This window comes from Dromaius novaehollandiae, chromosome 11, assembly GCF_036370855.1.
Source record: "Dromaius novaehollandiae isolate bDroNov1 chromosome 11, bDroNov1.hap1, whole genome shotgun sequence".
Taxonomy (NCBI): Eukaryota; Metazoa; Chordata; class Aves; order Casuariiformes; family Dromaiidae; genus Dromaius; species Dromaius novaehollandiae.
Window position 1 is genome coordinate 23,877,812 of NC_088108.1, and position 20,367 is coordinate 23,898,178.

The window sequence follows — 20,367 nt, forward strand, 5'->3', positions numbered from 1 at the left end:
GGGCATGTCCCATTTGCTTGAACACTTACCTGGATTCGGTGAAGATGTGCCATTGCAGTGCATGATGAAAGCTGCGTTCCTGCTCATCCTTGCAGTCATCTGGGGAAGCTCTGCCCTTGCAATAGCCTCCTTCTGCTGCGGTGCCCATCCTGCAGGGAAGCAAGCACATGGCTGGAGGAGACTTGCCTGTGAGCAAGACGTTGTGCTGGGAGTGCTGTTTGGGCTGGGACTGCTTTGGCAAGGAGCTCCATGGATTGCTGGAAAAGAAGCCTTGTTCCTGACACTGCAAAATGCAGAGCAGTGTAGTAACATCTGTTATTTTCAAACTGCGTCTCAATGTGAGCATATCCTGCAAGGTGCCTGGCAAGCAGAGCCAAGGCTTCGCCTGTGGACAGATGCTCTGGCCATGCTGGCAGAGCAGGTGGCAAAGTTTGGGAAAGGTTGCAGAGAGAGTGTGCTACAGGGCCCATACTGTGTGTGAGCCTTGTTTGGGTCCGGGCCTTGGTTGCCGGGGCTCTCTGGAGGTGAGGATGCTTGGGAGAGGCTGGTCGTGATGGGCGTGGGAAGGGGACTTGTGAAAATGTCCTTTGGCATCATGCTCGTTTGCGTTCAGGGCGCTGCAGAGGCTTGGCCTGATGTAATCCTCTGCGGAGAGTTGCTGTGGTGGGGAGAAACATACCCAAATCTGTAGCGTAGCCAAAATAGGTCGTTCTCTGTGGCAACTGTGTCCATCTTCTGGTGACGAGACCCAGAGCTTCCTAAAGGAGCACAGGGTGTGGAGGCGATGCTGTGAGTCTGTCCTCACCCTTTCCCCTACCCCTAAATGACATCCAGGCACGGCTGCTGAGCAGGATGAGAACCCGCGGGACAGTGATACAGGAGGGAGGGGCAGGGGTTGCTCTCTGTCTCTGTCATTAAAGATGCCTGCCTGGAAGGAGCTAGTGACAGCGCTTGGATGTTGAGATCATTGCGGAGGCAAATGCCTGGAAGTTGCAGCAAGAACGGTTAGAGATCGGGAATGGCCTCTGTACAGAAAAATGGCTAGATAAGGCAGGGTTCTTCAGACTGGAAAAGAAACAACAGAAGATGAATATGATAGCTTAAAAAAATCACCGGCAGCCAGGAGAGAATGGATAGAGGTTAACTGTTCACTGCTGCTTCTGATGCAGCACAAGGTCACATCGAGTGAAGCCAGCAGGATGCAGGTGCAAAACAGAAGGCGGGGTACCGCTAAACCGTGGAAGTCCGTGGCACAAGGCGTTGTGAACCGTGAAACTTTACATTGGTTCAGGAGAAATGGGACAATTTCAAGAAGGACAAGAGGTTCCCTGAGGACCAATAAATACAGAGAGATACACCTCTGACTTGGACAGCTGCTGAGCTGCATATTACCGGAGGCTGGGAGAGTACTTGGGAGTATCACTACATGCTTGCCATGCTTTTAGAGTCTTTCCGGGCACCACTTAAGGCCACTGCCAAGAAAGTATTCTGGGCTAGGCGCACTCTTGGTCTGAGCCAGAGCCGTTGTTCCCATAAAGCTGTGCCTATCGGAGCCAGCAGGGAGTACTGGGCTTTGGAAGAGGGTTTATCCTGATCTGGCTCGGCGTTACTTCTCTTGGCACAGGGTGACAGATGCCTGCTCAGCCCCTCAGCTCTTTTGCCGTCCCCCTTGCTTGCCCGAGGATGCAGGGCTCTCTCCCTGATGGTGCAGCCCCCGGAAAGGGTAGAAGCCCGGGCTAAGCACCCACCCTCCACTTTGGCCTCCAGCCCACAGTTGCCTTCTTCCCGTCTTGCCCAGATCACAGAACCATTTGCTAGTGACTTTGACTCCAAGTCGGCCTTCATTTGACTGTCCCCTGAACAGCTGCTAATTGAGTTGTTTTGAAAATGTATAGAAACGTCCTTTCCCTCCAGGGTCAGCTTGTCGGTGTTTACCTTGCAATTCCGCATCCTCTGGTTCCCTGTGCAAGGTGCTCTTGTCCTGGCATTGCCCTGATTCCCTGGGAGTTACTGGAGATGGTGGGCACTGTGGGATCATGCAGGGTCTGAATTTCATCTCTTCCCCCTCCTCCAGTCCCCTGGCTCTGTCTCTTCTTCCACATGCACGTGCTAGGAGATATCAGTCTCAGATTTATTCCTGGTTTTACACTCAGGTGAAAAAAGGCTCATATCCTGCTATCAGTGAGAGTCACGTTCAACTTGACCTCAACGTATTGGGGTGCAAGAATGCTGTCCTCCAGGCTTCTCGGTCAGTCTAGCAAGACTCTCGAGGACAGCAGGGAGATGGGAGGTTCAGCTTGGGAGAGGCTTGCTTGTGGGAGAAGCAGGGCCTGTGTTAGCCTTGGAGAGGAGAAGGAGCAAGGATGAGCTTGGGATCTCTGGGTCTCTAGTGGGATTTGGGCGGGGGCAGCAGGATGAGGTTGAAACTCAAGAAGGAGATGACTGACCTGTGCAAATCACTTCCAGGAGGAGGCAGCCAGGAAAGGCCGACCGGGGGAAGTGTTCAGCCAGCACGAAGGGGCCCGACATCCCTAGTCCTCTGAACTTCAGAAATAAATCTTCCCTCCTCTAAGAGGCACAACAGGGCAAACCTTGTGTCTCAGGAAGGGCAGGGCGCAGGGCTGAGTTGCCCGAGGTGACTCACAAGCAGATAGCGCTGGTTCCAGGACAGAGTGGGTGTGCTGCTGGCCTTTAGGGTGGACCGTGTGTAATTGTCAGTGACCCATTTGGGTCACTCCTCCAAGGCTGAGAGTTTGGACACTTAGCTGCCCTGCACCAGCACAGCCCACCACCGCGGACAGGACGTGTCCCCAGCATTTGACCTGCATGGCAGCTGCAGTGTGACTCTTCCTGGTTTAGAGAGCGCTGGCACCTTCCTCTTCAGCCGCTGGTCCTGACCCCTTCGGGGTGAGAGCAGAGGGGTAGGACTGACTCTGGGGTCACAGAGTGCTGTCCCTGCTGCTGTGGCCCGCTGCCTTGTCAGTCCTCCTTGTAGCCTGTTTGAACCGTATCCGGGTAGCCAGCCTGGCCTGGCCATAGCCGTGCTCCCGACTTAGACTCTGGAGCGTCTTCCTCCCTAATCCCGTGGACAGGTAGGACTGGGCGCCGTTTGAAGCATCGTTGCTCAGACCTGCCGTTGGAGCAGGAGGTTGTCCATGCCACTGGCTGTTGGTTGTGAAGATGTGGATAGGACTCTTTGTGTCTGCATCTGCCGCTTTGGTCTCTGTTGTTTCTGGGCTCTATTAATGAGGATCTGAGGCCACAGACTTGGGCAGAGAGCTGCTGTACTTTGATGCTCACAGCCTTAAGGGGAGCCAAGTAGTTACCCGCTCTTTGTAGCGAAGACCTCCTCCCGTGCCCGCAGGGAGCACTGCTTCAAAGTGGGCAACTGCCAAGGCAGACGTGTGCTCGGGGACCTCTGAGACCCAGCAGGGAGCATGGGAGCATTATTGGCACTGTGGGATGCCTTTCCTGGCATTGCTTGTCACTGCAGCCTGCCTGTATGTCCTGCTTTGTATTAGTCTACTGCATCTGGAGAGATGGGGCATTCACAGGCTGCCTGATTCGCTCTGGTTCAGCTTGTTTCCTAACGCTAGGCAGCCTTTGCAGTAACACACATTAAAGAATTTTTCCAGAGTTTTTAGGCTTCCTGCTTTTTGTGCTTGTAGATAGAAAATATGGAAGGAAAAAGCTGCAAGAGAAAATAAAAAATACCTTTTGGATTAAATTTAAACAGACTTCCTTCCTAGCTGCTGGCTTGCCCTGGCCTCGAGTCCTTAGCATGCCTTAATTGCATGAGCAAGAGTCGGGATTTGCATCGTTGGAGAGCTGCCCTGGCTGCAGACTGGCGCTCTAGACCCGGTCTTTTCGGTGGCCTTCTGCTCGGCTACGCTGGCGTTGGTTCTGTTTGGGAACGTGTGCAGCTGGTAGCTCTTGCTGAGGGCAGGCCTTGCTGCTTGTGGAGCTGCTTGTCTTGCTGTATTGATGGTTGGTTGAGTAGAGGCCGTCGTACGCTTGAGCTGGACCATCCAACTGTCTTCAGGCCCTTCCAAGGTCGCTGGTGTACCACATCTGTCCAGGATGTCAGCTACACGATCTGCGATGACTGTGATCTCTTGGCGCGATACCAGCTGTCTGGAGAAACTGCATGAATTCTGTCGGTTGCTCGTTGGAGCATGCAGCAAATCTGAGCATTTTTAGAGTTCCTGGGAAAGCCTTTAGGGTTTCTGGGAAAACCGGTAACTCTGAGATAGGCTTTTACTTTATTCACCTGCAGACGTGCATTTCCAGACGCCCTGCTGTGCCAGTGGCACGGGTGGATGGCGGCTCCGCCAAGGGCTGCAGTCGGTCCCAGGGCTCCGCTCTCGCTGGTGCTCCCCCTCCGTGCCCTGGGCGTGGAAACGTGGAGGGTGTTGTGAGCACAGCGGCAGCTCCGCCGCGAGCCGGTGCCGTCGGCGTGGGACCACGTCCCTGCCGGAGCTGCTCCTGCAGAGATCACGGCCAGGCAGCCGTTATCCTCCGGGTCTGTGCTTCGCGGCAGAGGTGGGGCGAGGGGGAGGACAGATGTGGCGGGGGAGGCCGGCTCCTCCGGCACCTGTGCCTTATTCAGGAGCACACAAGTGTGAAATTCAATTTGTAGATAAGCCGTAGCTGGTGAGGAACACAGGCCACGGCGTCTGCTGGAGCCAGGCAGCGTCTGGGAGCAGCATGGCCTGCATGCACAGCGTGTCCTGCCTGCCAGCTCTCGGCGAGGCTGACGTCACCTCGGCGGAGCGGTGGCTGCTGCAGGACGTGGCTGCTTGAAGCTGTGTCATGTTCCGTCTGGGTGTGCAGCCTCTGCCTCCAGCAGCAGCCCTGTCAGAGATACGCTGCCCCGGGGCTAGTCGCCTTCTCCCCGCGGTGCTCCCAGCCTGCGCAGAGGCAAGGGGCAAGGAGGGCAAGTCTGGAAGCGAGAAGGGCCTGGTGCTGTCTGCCAGCAGTTTGCAAGCCGGACAGCTTGGAAGGACAGGGACTGGGAACGGAAGTGTTGGTGGTGCTTCCCAGCAGAGCACGGCATTTTCCCACCTCCGTGTTCTGATCTTGCCTTCCTGGTGTTTCAAGTGAGCTGTGCTTGCTGCGGGGAAGAGGAGGAATGGGCATTGTACGGTTAATAAAGGCTGGCTGTGCTGGCCTGTATTGTGCTCTTCATGTGTGCTGGCAGCGGTGGTTGTGGCTCCCTTTCTCCTGCCCCTGCCTTGGTCCGTAGCTCTCTGGACTTGCCGTCTCACCGTGCGCTGGAGGGAGGGCAGCGACGCAGTCCCGTTGCCGGTGATGAGCCCGGTGCTGTGGGGAGGGGAGCGTGGCCATCCAGGCAAGCAGCGGCAGAGCTGGGACCCAGTCAGAGTCTCTGATGCTCTGTGGTGGCTGCCAGCTAGGGGACCGTGTCCCGGGGAAAGCCACCGTGTCGCGAAGTGGTGGGTCACTCACAGCACCCTCAGGCCTGGGATGGGCACGGCGTGGTGGTATCAGGATGGTCAAGCTATTCCCTCGCTGAGCAAAGAGCACCGCTCCCCTGACCCCTGGAGCTGGTTTGACTCTGGTGGGATGGACAGAGCAACAGGTCTGGTTTACCCTAAGGGCCCGGTCCCTGGCACTAACACACGGCGGAATGGCTTGTGTCCGGCAGGCTCTGCTGGGGCACCCACGTCCCCAGGTGGGGTGAAGGGCTGGGGTTCAGCCGGACCTTCTCTCTGGTGTGGGGTGGGACTTGCTGCTCTTTGGGCTGCGGCGAGCGTCGCTGGGGCGGGAGGTGGCACCGCCCAGCCCCTCTGGTTCTGGGTGCGGGGGTCTGCACGGGGGCTGGCCGTGTGGTGCTGGGGGTGTGGGGAGGGCAGCCGGTGCTGCGGGGCGAGAGGGCAGAGTCGGAGCAGGGAGGTGGCAAGGACCATCTCTGGACACTGGGGATATTTCCCCATTGCACAGGGCTGCTGAAAGATGGGCTGTAGCTAGTGCAGACCAGCACAGAGATGGACTTGGAGCCTGATCGTACCTGGTGGTCCCTGGAGGAGACAAGATGGACTGCAGTGTCTGGAAGCTGAAGCTTGATGTTGTAACTGGAAATAGGGCCTGTTTTTAATGAGGTGGAGGTGATGCATATGGTGGAGGCAATGCTGGCTCAGAAGTCTGGCTGGAACAGCTTTCCTGAGCATTGCCAAGTAGGACCCTGTGGTGAGAAAACTATCCATCAGGACAGCCTGCACTTCCCCTTGCACAGGGATTTGCTGTCTCCATGGAGCCGCTGTGGACTCGCTGGTTTGGTGCTGGCTGACGAGGTGTCCCCCAGTACAAGACAGGGTGGTAAATGGTGTTGCAGGGAGGTGATGCTCTTATGTTGCCAGATAACTTGCAACCTTATCTCTGCACAGGGAAACTGTATAATTATATAGTGCTTTGGCTTCCATAGAAAAACTGGTTTAAGAAGTTCCTGCTTCTCTCCAACCATTTTTCTCATCTTTGTTTTTTGCCCTGTTCTTGTTTGCCTTTAATCCGGATCATTTCCATGATCTGGTTTACAATACGCTTCCACAAAACTTTGCTAAACTGAGGATTAGTGGTGGGCAGTCGCATCAGGCAGAAATAGGTGGTTGGGAGAGGTGCTGGTAAAGGAAACAATCCTTCTATCAGCTCTGCTGCTGAAACCAGAGGTTCATACAACCACATTCTGGATCCCAACCTGTGATTATGTGATTTTTGGCTTCCTGCTTTGAGTCAGTAAAATTGAAACATTGACAGCTTATTTTGGGTGTAGCTGTTACCGTTCAATGCATTCCTGGATTTTGTTGTCCACCCTCTCGAGTCACATTTGCAGGAAGTCTTTGTATTTTAAGCTGCAGTCAGTTCCTCTCTGCCCAGCCCACCTCCTTACATTTATAGAGCCTCCTCCAGGCCACGCTATTCCACGAAAAGCACTGGCTGTGCACACACTCTGCCTGCCTGCAATCACTGGTACTTTTTCAGCTTTCCTCAGCGCATGCGTGAGGCATCTTGAAGCGTTATTAGCACAGGTGGTGGCCCTGGTAGGACAGTGCTTTGTGCAAGCAGCCCATCACCGTGTCGGTTGGAGGGGTTCCTGCTCTTCGTGTGGCAGGGTGCCCAGCAAACACATTGAGTAGCTAGGGGACAAGAGAGCTGTGGTGATGGACACTCCATCAGCAGCTGGTTTTCATGCTTGCTGCTTAATTGTGAGCGTTTCAGAAATAGGGGTGTCATTACATGGAGCTGGCTTCTCTGTGACACTGAAGTCTCCTTCCTTCATGAAATTGGAAAGCTGCTTTTGCTAACTTGAGAAATTTGAACGTGTTCAAGACTTAGAGCAACGGGCTTTTGAAACTCTGAAAACTGCCTGGTGACTGTGTAATTGCTCCATAACACGGTCCAGTCGTAACGATCCATGTTAACCTAAAAATGAGGACCCTTGCTAGCCAGCGTTGTTTCAGAGACAGTGGTTTGGGAGAGATCACACAACCCCTTACTCTGGCAGATGCGAGGGGGATGGCGATGAGCGGCTGTGATCATGTCAGCCTGCAGCTCAGCTGAGCTAGGGAAGGAAGCGAGGGGAGTGCTGCTGGTGCAGACGGTCCTGTCTTTGCTGGGTGAGATTTTTCACTCCTGTCACTAGCTGTGCAGTGTTGACCTCAGATTTGTGAGTGAGCTTATATTGCTTTAAACTAGGTGCCTGATGCTTGTTTGTGATGGGTTGGAAGTGGGTGAGTTGTCTTAGTGTGAACTCTGTGCTGGTGCCAAGGGCTTGCTGAAAGTAGATCGTCTGCCGGTTTCTTTCTGAATCTGTCTGGAAATTCTGGGCTGTAGAAGCACTTTTGCATTGTCAGTTGCCTGGTTTCAGAAAGCAAGTGCTGGAATAATTCTGCCATTTACAAAGCGCTGTTTTCTGTAGTCCAGATGATGTAGAGTTTGCTCAGTAGATATCCTTGTGTTGTGGGTTATGAGGGAGAAAACATATTCCCCACGTTTCCTTCAAGAACCCACGTACAGTTGTCAGACAAATGGTCCACGAGAGATTGAGAGATCAAGTGCCTTTCTCAGAAGTACTTTAGATCTTTTAAACAGTCTTCGCTGCAGCCCTGCGGCTTGGGTCTGCCCGGAGAAGCCCTTCTGCTCGAACACGAGAGCCTGACTCGGTCCTGCGGGAGCCTCGCCAGGTCCCAGCCGGACGCGTCTGGTGTCGGACGCGTCTGGTGTCCAACGTCCCGCCGCCGCCGGGCACTCGGGCAGGAGCCAGCCCCAGGCCCCGGGGGGTCTCCTCGCCCCCGAGGGGGGCTCTGCCGTCGGGGCCGGCGCGGCGCGACGGGGCGGGAGCCGGCGCGGTGCTGAAGGGACAGCTCCGCCCCGGCCCCGCCGCCCCGGCCCCGCCGCCCGCCTTGGACTTCTCGGCCGGGGCCAAGGACGAGACGAGCCCTTTTCCCGCTCCGCCCGGGCACCCGCCTTCCGACCCTCCTCCCGTTGCTTGGCCGGGAGAAATCCCACCGGCTGCTGGAGGCGCCTGGTCGGGGCTGGGCGGCTGCTCTCAGTCCATCTCTTCTGGGTGGGCTCTACCGAGGCCCCGAGGTGCGCTTAGTGCTTCTGCTGGCCGGTGCACACCCCAAGTCAGCGGGGAATGCTGCAGAGAAGGGAGGAGGCAGGAACAGGCTAAACACCCCTGCTGGGTGGTAAGAGCAGGAAGGGATCGATGTGCGGATGGGGTTGCAGGCGCTGAGCAGCCTACATCCCCTAGGATCATCAAGAAGCAGCACAGAGCATCATCCCCCATGGTGAGTTGTCTTGCCAGTGTGGACCAGGCACACTCAGGAGATGGTGCAGCAATGCCACATCCAGCTACTGCCAAGGGCTCAGGAGGCAGCGTGTGTGGCTACCCTGTCACAGGGGGCTTCTAGAGTCTCCTCAGGGGTTCTTTGATCTGGCAGGCTGGGTCAGGCTCTCTTCCTTTGCTGCCAGTTGTTCTGGCTGGGGAGCAAGTGTGTGTGTCTGTGCCAAGACCAGGGCACTGCGTTTGCTGTTTAGACAGTGATTCTTATTAGCCTCTGCCCCTGCAGGGAAACATTTGTGAATTGAATCTATGCAAGCAGCAAGGTGAGGGAGGGCGATGCTGCCACTGTTTCTTCTTTCTGAGGTCAGGGAAGCTGCGACGTGAGATAATCCAGATTATTTCTATCCAGAACGTGGCACTCTACAGCCTCCTTCCCAGCAGCCGTCTGTCAGCCGCGTGGAGTCCCGGCAGCCCACCAAGAGGCTGCCGCTGCCCTGTTCACAGCCAGGGATCCGTCCCGGCAAAGCCTCCTGCTCACACAGCAGCTGCTCGCTGTGCCACGTGGCCCAGCCTCAGCTTTCTGCCACACTCCTGGGAAGCAGCGAGTGGGAAGGTCATGCTAAATCTGGACCAGCTCAAGGTGAGCGTGTGGCCCACTCCGAAACAGCCTGGGCCTTCAAGCACGGTCGTGCTTGGGTACTATACGGAGGCAGGTCTCTGCTTGCGTCGGCATTTTCGGCTGCTGACCCCAATGGCATCCCTGCTGCAGCACTCACTGGCTGCTCCTCAGCAGCACCGCCAGTCTCAGCACAGTGATGCTGAAAAATTCCTGCATTTCTGGAGCTTTTAATGCTAAGTGGGAGGTAGTCTGGCTCATTTCCGTGTGACCTACTGGGTCGTGTGCCTTGTAGAGCAGGCAGGAGCGGGGGGCGTCAAGCCGTTGTGCTGGCATTCAGCACTAAAAATGTCTTGAAGGACTGAAGAGTGCGCAAGGGGAAGGTCTGCTTTTCTTCTTGTCTCCATGCCTGGCACCCTTCCCGAGACAGGCAGATTCTGCTCCTTCACGAAAGATTTGTTAAAGGGCTTGGAGGAAATGGGGACAGACCCTATTGCAGCAGAGGTCATTGGCACCACAGCAGAAGTGGCACTGAAATGGTCTGTTTCTAGGGATTTGGGATAACCTTTTTCTAATCTGAATGTGAGCTCTCAGGGATATGTTAGCATGCGTCTGGGAGTTGCCAAAGAACTTCTGCACCACATGTGTTCTTGCAGCATAGAGAAACTTAACTGACACCTCTAACATCATCTCTTCTCCTCTCCTCGGAGACCATGGATGTGCAGCAGAGCATCTGGTAGACTTCTGGAGTTTGGCTCTGTTTAAATATTAGTGGTGCTATGGGTTGAAATTGTGAAGGCAAGTCACAGGGACGTGTCTTGCACATGAAGCAGAAAATGATGAGGTCTGTGACTGCTTTTTCTGCTCAGGGAGTTTGTTTCCTTCCCCCGGATTTGGCCTGTGGATGGTCCATTCCCTGTGCTGTCCACTCCTTGCTGACCCCCCGCAGTGCTGTCAGAGTGAACGTGGTGCCTGGATATCAAAGGCATTGCAGATGTGCCACTGGAAGGAGGGGGGAGGCTGGGGCGAATGGTCTCTGTGGAGACCTCTGAAGATAGTGGAGAAAAGATGTGATGGGCTCCATGGTGCTGGGAAGTCTCTTAAGCGCTCTGCTCTGTTGGAGTTTTCTAAGTGCTGAAGGCTTCATGGCCAGGCTGTTGCATGGCTGCAGTCTGGCCAAGTAGTGACAAAGGCTGAATAATTGAGCTTAGGAACAGAGCTGCCAGCCAGGGATGATGAGAAATATAGGAAACTGGGCTGGAGGGGACTCCGAGGGGTCACTCGGTCTGTCCATCTGCCCTGCAGCATCCGTTGCAGGCGTGCACTCAGCCTGCACTGAAAGGCCTCAGTGAAAGCGATCAGTCTTTCCTGGATAATTTGCTGCTGAGTTTTGCTGGCATAGCTTTAGGCTTTTCTGCTGTTTACCTGAATCTCCTTTGTTAGTATGATCGTGTGTCCTACCTAGCACGAGTGTCAACATCAGACTGTTCTGATCATCTTTGCAGTAGCCTTCACATGTTGTAAGACTTGTCCTCTGTCTTGTCTCATCTTGACTAGTCCCAGTCTTTCAGGATTTTGTCCAAGGCTATGCTTTCCAGGCTTTTTGTGTTCTTGCTCTGGGTCTCTGGGGCCTCTCAGTTGGCCCAAATCTTGGGGCCTGAAGCAGTCCTGTGGAGGAGAGCAGAATAATTACTTCATGTGTCTTTATAATCTGTGAGGCGAGCACAGTAATTACTCTGTGTGTCTTTATAAGCTGTCCTCCTGTACATTTTAGTATATTTGCCTTTTTTTTGTGACAATGGCGTGCTGGCTCACGTTCAGTTTGTACTCCTCTGTAACTCTTATGACCCTTTTGGCAGAAGTGCTGTCGCCTTATTCTTCCCTAATCAGTGTCTGTGCAGTTGATTTTTTTCCTACCAGTGACTTACAGCTCTGGCCAACATCTTTCAGCCCTTTTTTCAGTCTGTCAGGAGCACATCAAGTTTGGATCCTGGCCTCCAAAGTGCTGGGTGTCACGCGCAGATTTTAAAACATATTCTGTTCTGTCACTTAGGTCATTTATGAAAATGCTGAGTGGTAGCAGCAGCGAGGCAGACCTTTCTGAAACCCTATGCATATCCTTTCAGTGTGACCGTGAGCCCCTGGTAACTGTCTGTTACTGCGCAAGAACTCTGGCGGATCTGAATCCCTGGGAACTGCTTCCACAGCGCTGTGTCCTGCCGGGAAATGTCTGCCTCCTGCATGGCCCAGGAGCCTGGGGTCAGAAAGACCCGCCGGGCACGGTTCATGGCACTTCACCACCACCTCTGCTCCGTAGTGTCAGCCTCAAGCCCCGGTCCAGGCCAAGAGCACCGCAGGGTGACGGCCAAGACCTGCTGGCAGCGGGATGCTCTTCAGGAGCCGCCAGGGCAGCCGGACACAAGCGCAGCTGCCCGGTCGTGCTGCACCTTCTGTGCTCCCCAGTGTTTCTGTGGGCCCACAGCCTTGCTCCGGGGTTCTCGCAGCTCTGCAGGCCGGGCAGGAGGGCACCGGCTGTTTGTAAGAGCCCGGGTCGCTGCCGGGCAGGAGGGGAGCAGCGCCTAGCAGCTGGCAGGGTGGCAAGCTCTGCCTGTGAGAGCTGCTGAGCGGCAGCCTGTGGCCTGGGAGCACAGACGGGGGGAAAGGTTCGGCGAGAGCTTGCCCGGGGGAAGCAGGGGCAGCGATTTCTCGTGCCGCTTGCTGGGCGCATGTCTGCGTGGGGGTGTGGGGCCAGGCCCCCGCTACCTCTCGTGCTGACGCAACGGCGTCTGATGGTCGGCAGTCGCGTGCCGCAGAGCGGCTGCGGGGCGCGATGGGACGTCTCCTCCACCTGATGCTGGGATGAGACCGTCCTTTGGTGCCTGCAGGGCGGTTTGAGGTCCCTGTCTGACCCGGCCCGCGCCAGGCTTAGAACCAGCACATCAACGTGACAAGCCCAGGGTTGGTTGCGGCTGGCATCTGCCTGAGCGCGCGGGAGTGGGAGGCTGGACAGCAACACGCTGGGCTGGGATGAAGGGGCTGGCCCGGATTTGGTTATCTGTTGGGTTAGCGGCTGTTTCGAGACCGATACCTCCTCTCATATGAGGGCTGGCTGCCTCAGTCTGGCCTGGCACCGCTCGCTCCTAACTCCTCAGTCCGCTGCCAGAAAAGGTGTGGATCCGATTCCTCTGGCTGGTGTTGAGACGTCTTGCTGTGCATCTGCAATTTAGACTTCCACAGGATCCCGCCTGCTCAGGTTTCCATGGAGAGTGCCTCGTTGTTTGGGAGGGAGCAGGCTGGCAGACAGCACCGTCGTGGAAATACCGATAGAGCAATTGTTTTCTAAGACGCATGAATAAAATCATTAAGAGTTAACGGCCTCACTTCCTCTGCTTGCACCGCCGGGTTTCAGCAGCCTGGCAGAATGACCCGGGATGCCTGCGGTGCCTTTATCCCGCTGGCTCCTCGCAGCGCGCTCCTCTCGGTCCCCGCTTTGGCCGTGTCTGCTCAGACTGGCCTGGTTTCACTTCCAGTTGGCAGCCTTTATTTCCTCCTGGCATCCTCCTGCCGCTCGCAAAGGCTGCAGGGAGGCAGCAGCCATCTTCACCGGGGGCCGCGCTCGGCTTCGCTTCTGCGGGCAAAATCGGGGGAACCGTGGGCGGCTTAACCTGGGGGAATGGCTTCCCTGGATGAAGTGTCCTCTCCCAGATCCGCCGCTTCTTTATTTTAAACGCTTGGGAAGAGCAGGGGAGCCTTGCATTAAAGCCTTTCGAGGCGTGCAGCGGAGGCAGCAGGCAGCGATGCAAGGCGCGTGCAACGGCCCCCGGGAGTGCGGCCGACTGGCGAGCCCTCCGCGGAGAGGGCTGAGCTCTGCCTTTCGTGGCACTCTGTCAATATTAAATTAAGGCTAAATTCCCGTACTGAATGTTATGTTAACATGAAGTTACAGCAGAAAGCACGGCGCGCAGAACAGCAATATGAGGGTAAGATGTGTTTGGGGGATATTGTAATCATCCCAAATGAGGCATTTGAAACCCAGGGAATTCCGCATCTAGGGTTTGCATGGCTTTTGTTTTTGTAATTGAAAAACAAGCCAAACAGAGGAAGGCTTGGAAGCGTGTTGCTGAGGTTGTTTGGGTGCCTTTACTCTGTGCTGCAGGGACATCAGCAGATGGAGGAAAAAAGTCTTTGAAAAACAATGGAATCAAATCTGGTATTGCAAATGTGAAAATACTGTGATTTGAATTTTACTGTTGCCACATTGTGGCTCTCCGAGGTAACATTAGGGTTATTGTGTACCTTGACTGTGCATCTCCGTATGTGCACATATTTGGCTGTCACAAGTGTCACTCACCCCTCTATGTCCTATGCGTTGTAAAGCTTTTAATTTGAGACAATCGCGTATCTTGCAACATGTTTTTCCTCGGGTTGTAGATGTGTACTTGGAACTTGAATTCCACCTTAACACACGGTTTTTGTCTTTGAATTTCCCTGTTTTTCGAAAACTATTAAAAGTCCACGGGTGAGGATTAAGCAAAACCCCAGAGGAATATCGTGATGATATAATTCTGCAGCGCGAATCCAATTTGGGCTCTATTTTGCAAGGCAGATTCATTCTTGTGCTAGGACACGGCGGTTACACAGGCTTTGCAGCCGCTCCGAGGAGGCGAAGTGGGTGGCGAATCCGGCCCCAGTTTTGCAGCGCCTTGCGCGCGCAGCCCGGCTGGCAGGCTGCGGGCTCGCTGAGCCGTGCCGCCTCGGCGCGCGGTGCTGCCAAATCCCTCGGCCGGAGGAGCTCTTGGAGCCGTAGCACCCAAGGCAATGTGTGGCCGCGGCCCGGAGAAAGACCTTGGATCGGGAAACCACCCGACGAGCCGCAGGCGGCAGGACTGCGGTGTGCGCGTTTCCGTGGAGGAAGAACGACGACTGGTCAGTTGAAACGGCTCTGCTGGGAGTTACAGGTGCTATCAAACCTGGCTGTAGCTTCCAGCCGTACAAATCAGATATGACAGTTGTTAGTAATTTGACTTTATCCTAACCTATGGTTTCCAAAGGGAAGCCGTGCAGCCGATCTGAATGGGGCAGATCAGAAAACGAAGAGCGTGCAAGGTCGCCTTCCAGCAACGCCGGCTCCGGAGCACGCTTGAGATCCCACCGGAGAGGGCAGCGACTGTGACGCACGTCGGGGTGTCCCCGTCCATTCGTTGCACCCCGCGATGTCGCTGCTAGGCAAAGCTCGGGTTTTTGCTGGAGGAGGAGAGCTGCTACGAGGAGGGTTGGATGGATGTTCGCTTCTGGAGCGGGAAGGACAGCGGTGCAGCCGGGGCAGCGGTCTGAGGAGGCAGCGGGCAGGGATGTTGTGCAGCTTTGTGATAGCGGTGCTTGGCGCATCGGGGTGTCCTGGCTGTATTTCTGCCCCTTGATACGCTTCCTTAGCCCTTGCATTCGTTTTCCAGGTTTTGGCACCTTTTGGGGGAGATGTGCCAGTGTCGTTCTCCCGTTGCACGTGGTGGTGTCGTTGCTTCTCTCTGCGGCCCCGTGGCGAGGTGGGAGAAGGCAGAGGGGGGACGGAGGGTGCGCAGGGGTTGTGGACATCGGGTGGAGGCAGGAGCCCCTGTGGGTTGTATCCCCGTGCCCGGAGGAGGAAAGTGCTGCTTGGTCTGGGTTGCAATAGCTCATTCCTCCAGGTCGTTCCCAGGTGGGTGTCCCTGTGCCGTGTCCTGGCCTTGGATGGGGCCGTGAGCACAAGCACTTCGCTTCTCCCCATCATTTCCAGGACCCTCCTCGTCCTGAACTACCTGCCGTCTCTGCCAGCTCTGGAAACGTGTCTGCATCCCCCGCCTTGCAAGACTGGGTGGGCTGGATGCAGTAACGTGATTTTCTGGGCTGAGCATCTCTTATTATGCCTGTCATACACTGATTTCTGAGCCTGCTGTGATCCCTGGGCATAGCGGGAGGGCAGGCAGAGCACGGGCCCATTTCCTTAATGACCGGCAGCGAATTGCCTGCACATGTGCAGTGCAGATTTGAGACGCCCTTCGTGTATTTTTTTTTTCTCTGCGGATTTTCCTCGTTGGATGAGGTGTTCTCCATTCGGTGGAGTCCCTGCCCAGCTGAGCCTTGAATAGAGCCACTTGCTTCCCTCCGCATACAGCCCTTATTTTGTGCTCCAATAATTCCAAGGCAGCTCCGCTCCCCTCCGAGCTTTGGAGAGATTTACCAGGTGGGCACGCAAGGATGCTCGGGGGCGAAACGGAGGTGCCCCGCCGTTGCCGTCGTCTCCCCCAGGGTGAGGCCGCACGGCTGGCGCAGGACTGGCAGCCTCTGAGCTGCCCCCCGAGCGGGGCCGGGGCTGTAAAGCTGCCGGCCGAGGCGAGGAGCTGCCGCCGCTCTCGCCCCTGCCGCCCGGGATGCTGCGAGGGCGAGCGCTGCGCGTCCGCGGGCAGACGCGGCCTCCGCCGCCTCCCCTCGCCCCCGTCCCCGGGGAGGCAGCCGCACTGGCGAGGGGGAGGGCGGGCGCCGCTTACATAAGACCCGAATGCGGCAGGCGGCGCGGGGAGGGGAAGGGCAGAGGGCTGGAAATCCACGCAGCCTCCGGCCAGGGCTCCCTGGCGCAGGAGCTCTGCGTGCTGACACACGTCCGCAGCTCCCCGTCCGCCTGCCCGGCCTCTCTGCGGCTCCCTCCCCGTCCCCAGGCCCGGCGGGCGGGGGGCGAACGTGGGGCCTGCAGCATCTGCTGCCCCCCACCGAGACCCTGCCGTGGGGAGCGGGAGCAGGAGCCCTGGGGCTGGCACGGGGGTCCGGGAGGCGTTGCTGGGGCTGCAGCGTGGGGATGCTGCCGGGAGCCGTCCGGCTGCTCCCGCGCCGTGCCTCGCTTCTCCTCCGGGCTTTGGCCAGCGGTGCGTTGAGGGAGCAAGCCGTCCGGAGAGCACGTGGGCCGGCGAGACGGGCGCCTGGGGCCGAGCGCGTGGGTCTGGTTCGCTGGCGTGTGAGGCGGCGAGGGTGGCTGAAGCGTCTGCAGACGCAGGGCAGCGGGAGGCTGGACCAGGCGCCGGGACGGGGAGCGATGCTGGGGATGGAGCCGAGGGAAGGAGCACAGTGTGCAGTGCGGGAGCCGCGGGCAGCTCACGCTCCGCCGGGAGGAAAGGCATGGGTGGGCCATGGGGCCGGACTGTGCCAGGGAAGTGGCTCTGTCCTGCTGATGCAACATCTTGGCACCCTGTAAGTCACCGCTGATGTGTCCCCGCGGCGCGGGGGCTCTGCCCGCCGCTGCGCTGCCTGTGCAGACAGCCGCCGTCTGCGCGCCCGCACGTGCTCCGCGTGTGTTGACAACGCTCGCCTTTGCCGTCTCGCGTATCGTCTCGGGGCGTCCTCCAGGCACCACGGCCTGGGCTCCCACCTTGGGCAGGTGAACGCAAGGTCCTTCGCAAGGTCACGCAGCCACGACGAGCGCAGCCGGGGTCCAGCGCGTGGCACGGGGGTCCTTGCAGCCTGCGGGGCTTCTGCTGCAGGAGCAGCCTGGCCCGCGAGCTGTGCTCCCCTGGTGCTCGCGGGATGAGGGGTCCTCTTCCCCCTCTCCCCGGCATGTTCCCGCCTGCGGCTGAGCAGGGGCTCCTGCCCCACTGGCACCTGAGCATCTCCTGCTCCCTCGGCCCGGCCCAGCTGTCCGCGTACAAAGTAGGACCTGCCACATGGGAGAGCCTGGTCCGTCGCCCTGACATTCGTGCCCTGCTTGCTCCGGCTGTCCTCTGGGCTGTTCCTTCAGTCCCTGGCGTCGCTGTTGCTCCTGCAGCTGCCCACCTGCGCAGCGGAACAGGCAGAGGCAAAGGGCGATGGGGGGCCTGGCCAAGTCCGACCAGGGTCCTGCTCAGGGACGCTGGTTCTTCGTGTGCCGCAGGTCCTTTGACTCTTTCCAGAGTGGGTCTGCTGTTAACTACCTCCATCTCTCCACAGTGTCAGCGATCCCACCAGGACCGTGCCCTTCGAAGGTGGACAGCAGCGGGCAGCTCGCAGGCTCTGAAGAGCAGCTGCGCGTCTCCCTGGATCAGCGCTCCTGGGTCTCCCGGCTGACGGTGCGGCGGGGCTGTGCGTTGCTGGTTCCTGGCTGTCTTACCGCACGGATCTGGCTCTTCCCGGTGGACAGATCGGAGGCTTGCTGTGATGGGGATGCCCTGAGCCCGCACCCCAGGAGCTTCAGGCCTGGATGTTGGTGCTGCTCCTCCCAGACGATGTGGCTGATACTCTGGAGAAGCCCTCTCTTGCCCCCTGTTCTCCAAGTGCCTGAGCTGGTGGCCGGCTGGGACCTGCGTCTCGCCCTCTGGGTCCTGAGCTTTGCCTCGGCGATCGTGCGCATGGAGGGCCAGGTCTACTCGCCGACGGTCAACACTCACTACGGGAAGTTACGGGGGGTGCGTGTGCCGCTGCCCAGCGAGATTCTGGGGCCGGTGGACCAGTACTTGGGGGTGCCCTACGCCGCACCCCCGGTTGGGGAGAAGAGGTTCATGCCCCCCGAGCCACCGCCGTCCTGGTCGGGCATCAGGAACGCCACCCACTTCTCGCCGGTCTGCCCCCAGAACATCCACAACGCCGTTCCCGAGATCATGCTGCCCATCTGGTTTACCTCCAATTTGGATATCGTGGCCACCTACATCCAGGACCCCAACGAGGACTGCCTGTACCTCAACATCTACATCCCCACGGAGGATGGTGAGTCCCCACCGGGGTGCCCGCAGGAACGTGCACTCTGGGAGGGCAGGCGAGGCCGCTCCGCTCCTCCCCGGCGGCGGATGGTCTCACCTGGGTGTCGTGTTTGAAGCATGTGGTTGTGGACCCTGCAGCATGCTGTCTGTTTGTGGAAAGCTTTCTCTGGCCACTCAGCTCTGCCCTCAGCTGCCATCTCTGTCTCGCGTGCTCCTGCCCCTCCACACCTCCCGGCTCCCCCCTCCACCTCCATGGCATCGTCACCGGTTCCTCTCTTGTGTTGCTAAATCTGAATCAGACTCTCTGACCGCAGATCCACAGAGCGACGAGCTGGTTTGTGCTCCCCAGGCGCCGAGTGCCAGGTTCTGTCTTGAGTTGGTTCGGGTTTGTCCTTCCTGCCCCCTCCCCACCCTCAGGTCCATGCGCTAGCGGTGGGCGCGGGCTGCGGCTGCGGCTGGGAGGAACACTCTCCGCCTGCCCCCGGGGGCTGGTGTGGCCGGCCGCTCGCCCAGCGCCGGGGCCGGCTGCTTTTTGGGGCCCCGGCCCGCCCGGGAGGCTGGGGGCACCGGCCCGCGCATCGCTTCGCGGCTCGCCCGCGGCGGGCGGACGGGCGGCGGCGGTGATGGGCGCCGGGTGCCGGGGACCCGCGGGCACCGTCCCGTTGTGGTGAGGCTGGGCAGTGCGGGTGCCTCCTGTCTAACCTTTTCCTTCCCAGGGGACTCCAGCCGAACCGTAAGTAGAGGGGCGGAGGAGGCAGCGCCCGCCGCGGCTGCAGCAGCCTCACCACACCGGGAGCCCCGGGGCCACGCGGGCTGCGAAAGCCAGCGATGGAAGAGAGCCGGAGCGGGACCTGCTGCGCGCGGAGCAGACTTGCGGGCAGGTGGCTTTTCCGAGGCCTGCCAGCTCTGCTCCCCCGTCCTCGGGGCTCCCGGCCCCAGGACGCGCCGCACCTTCCTTCCATCCCGGCGCGGCTGGCCCAGAGTTTTCCTCCCACAGCAGCGCTCCCGGCCCACGTCCCGCGGCCCCGGGGGCGGCGGGAGGGCAGCAGCGTGGTTGTGATTGCATGCCCACTCCGGCCAGTGGAGCCTCCTGTTATTTTGTAGTCTTTTATTCATTTTACAGTAAAACGGATTTCCAAGGAATGCACCCGAAAGCCCAACAAGAAAATATGTAGGAAAGGAGGTATGTAGCAAGCCGACCGGCAGAGAGGCACAGAGAGGAAAGAGAGAGAGAGTGAGAGAGTGAGAGGGTGCCTGTCCGGTCTCTCCAGGCCCGCGGCGTGCTTCTCCGGCGCCTCTCCCGTGCCGCGACCGAGGCCGCGGGCGCTCCGGGCAGCCTGCCCGCTGCCTGCCCGCTTTCCGCCCCGAGGAACCCTCCGATGCTCCGGCCGCCTCCGCTCCCCGCCCCGGGAGCCGGCGCTGCGAGGGTGCCGGGCCGCGCTGGAGGTCTGGGCGCAGATCAGAGCAGGACGCTTGTGTCGCTCCAGGCCTTTCAGAACAGCTGCTCCGGGCGAGAGCCCGCGCTCCCGCCTCCATCCCAGCGTCACCAGCGGGCTGCCGGCTCCTAGTCGGGAGAGAAAGCCTTTGGTCCTGTGTCACGCCTAAACGCACCCCTTCCCTTGGGGCTGGTGGGGCTGGGCCTCACCCCTTCTGTCCGCAGCAGGATGGGGCCTCCCTCCCGCCCCCCTCGAGGGCATATCGACCCCCCCAGGGACGCACGCGGCCCCTCCTGGGCTGCCCTCTCCCAGTGCCCTCGGGGTCTCTTCCCGTGTCATTCCGCATCCCGAGTTCCTCCATCACGGCGCGAGTCTTGCCTGCCTGTGCCGATGCCGCCCCGTTCTGTGCTCTTCCCTCGGCTGCGCGTGCCGGGACTGCTGCCCCCGTGCTTGCACGCGTCTGCCTCCGCCAGCGGCGCGGCCGTGCCCAGGGGCTGCTCCCCGCCCCTCGAACCGCATCCTTCCCGAGCCGCAGCCTCCCCGGAGGCGGCGGAGCAGCTCCGGCTCAAGCGCAGCTCTGGCTCGCCTCCGTCCCCAGGGCTGCGCGGGGGCTCGTCCCGCCGCGCCGCGGCTCTGCCTCCCGCTCGGCTCCCCCGCGATGCCGCCGCGCTCCACGTCCAGCATCAACGGCGCAGGCCTGGATGCGGGAATCGGCGCTCCCACGCCTGCCCCCCCCCCGTCCCGGCGGGCAGCGAGAGGCCAGGCCTGGCTGCTTCTGGCATCTCTAAGCAACCTGGGCTGCCCCGCGAGCCCCGG

General features: G+C 58.9%; 1 protein-coding gene across 4 annotated transcripts in view; it reads left to right on the forward strand.

Annotated features, from left to right (window-relative positions):
- Window positions 1-20,367, forward strand: part of NLGN3 (neuroligin 3) — a 42,995-nt gene that overhangs the window by 4,191 nt on the left and 18,437 nt on the right. The window contains exons 1-3 of one of the 4 annotated variants that reach the window (XM_026111089.2): window positions 13,243-13,399; window positions 17,370-18,122; window positions 19,239-19,298. In XM_026111089.2, coding sequence (XP_025966874.2) covers window positions 13,354-13,399; window positions 17,370-18,122; window positions 19,239-19,298 — 859 coding nt within the window. In that variant the 5' untranslated portion in view covers window positions 13,243-13,353. Of the gene's footprint in view, window positions 1-13,242; window positions 13,400-17,369; window positions 18,123-19,238; window positions 19,299-20,367 lie in introns of those variants that run through there. The other 3 variants (XM_064518401.1, XM_026111090.2, XM_026111091.2) reach the window with 3 other exon arrangements.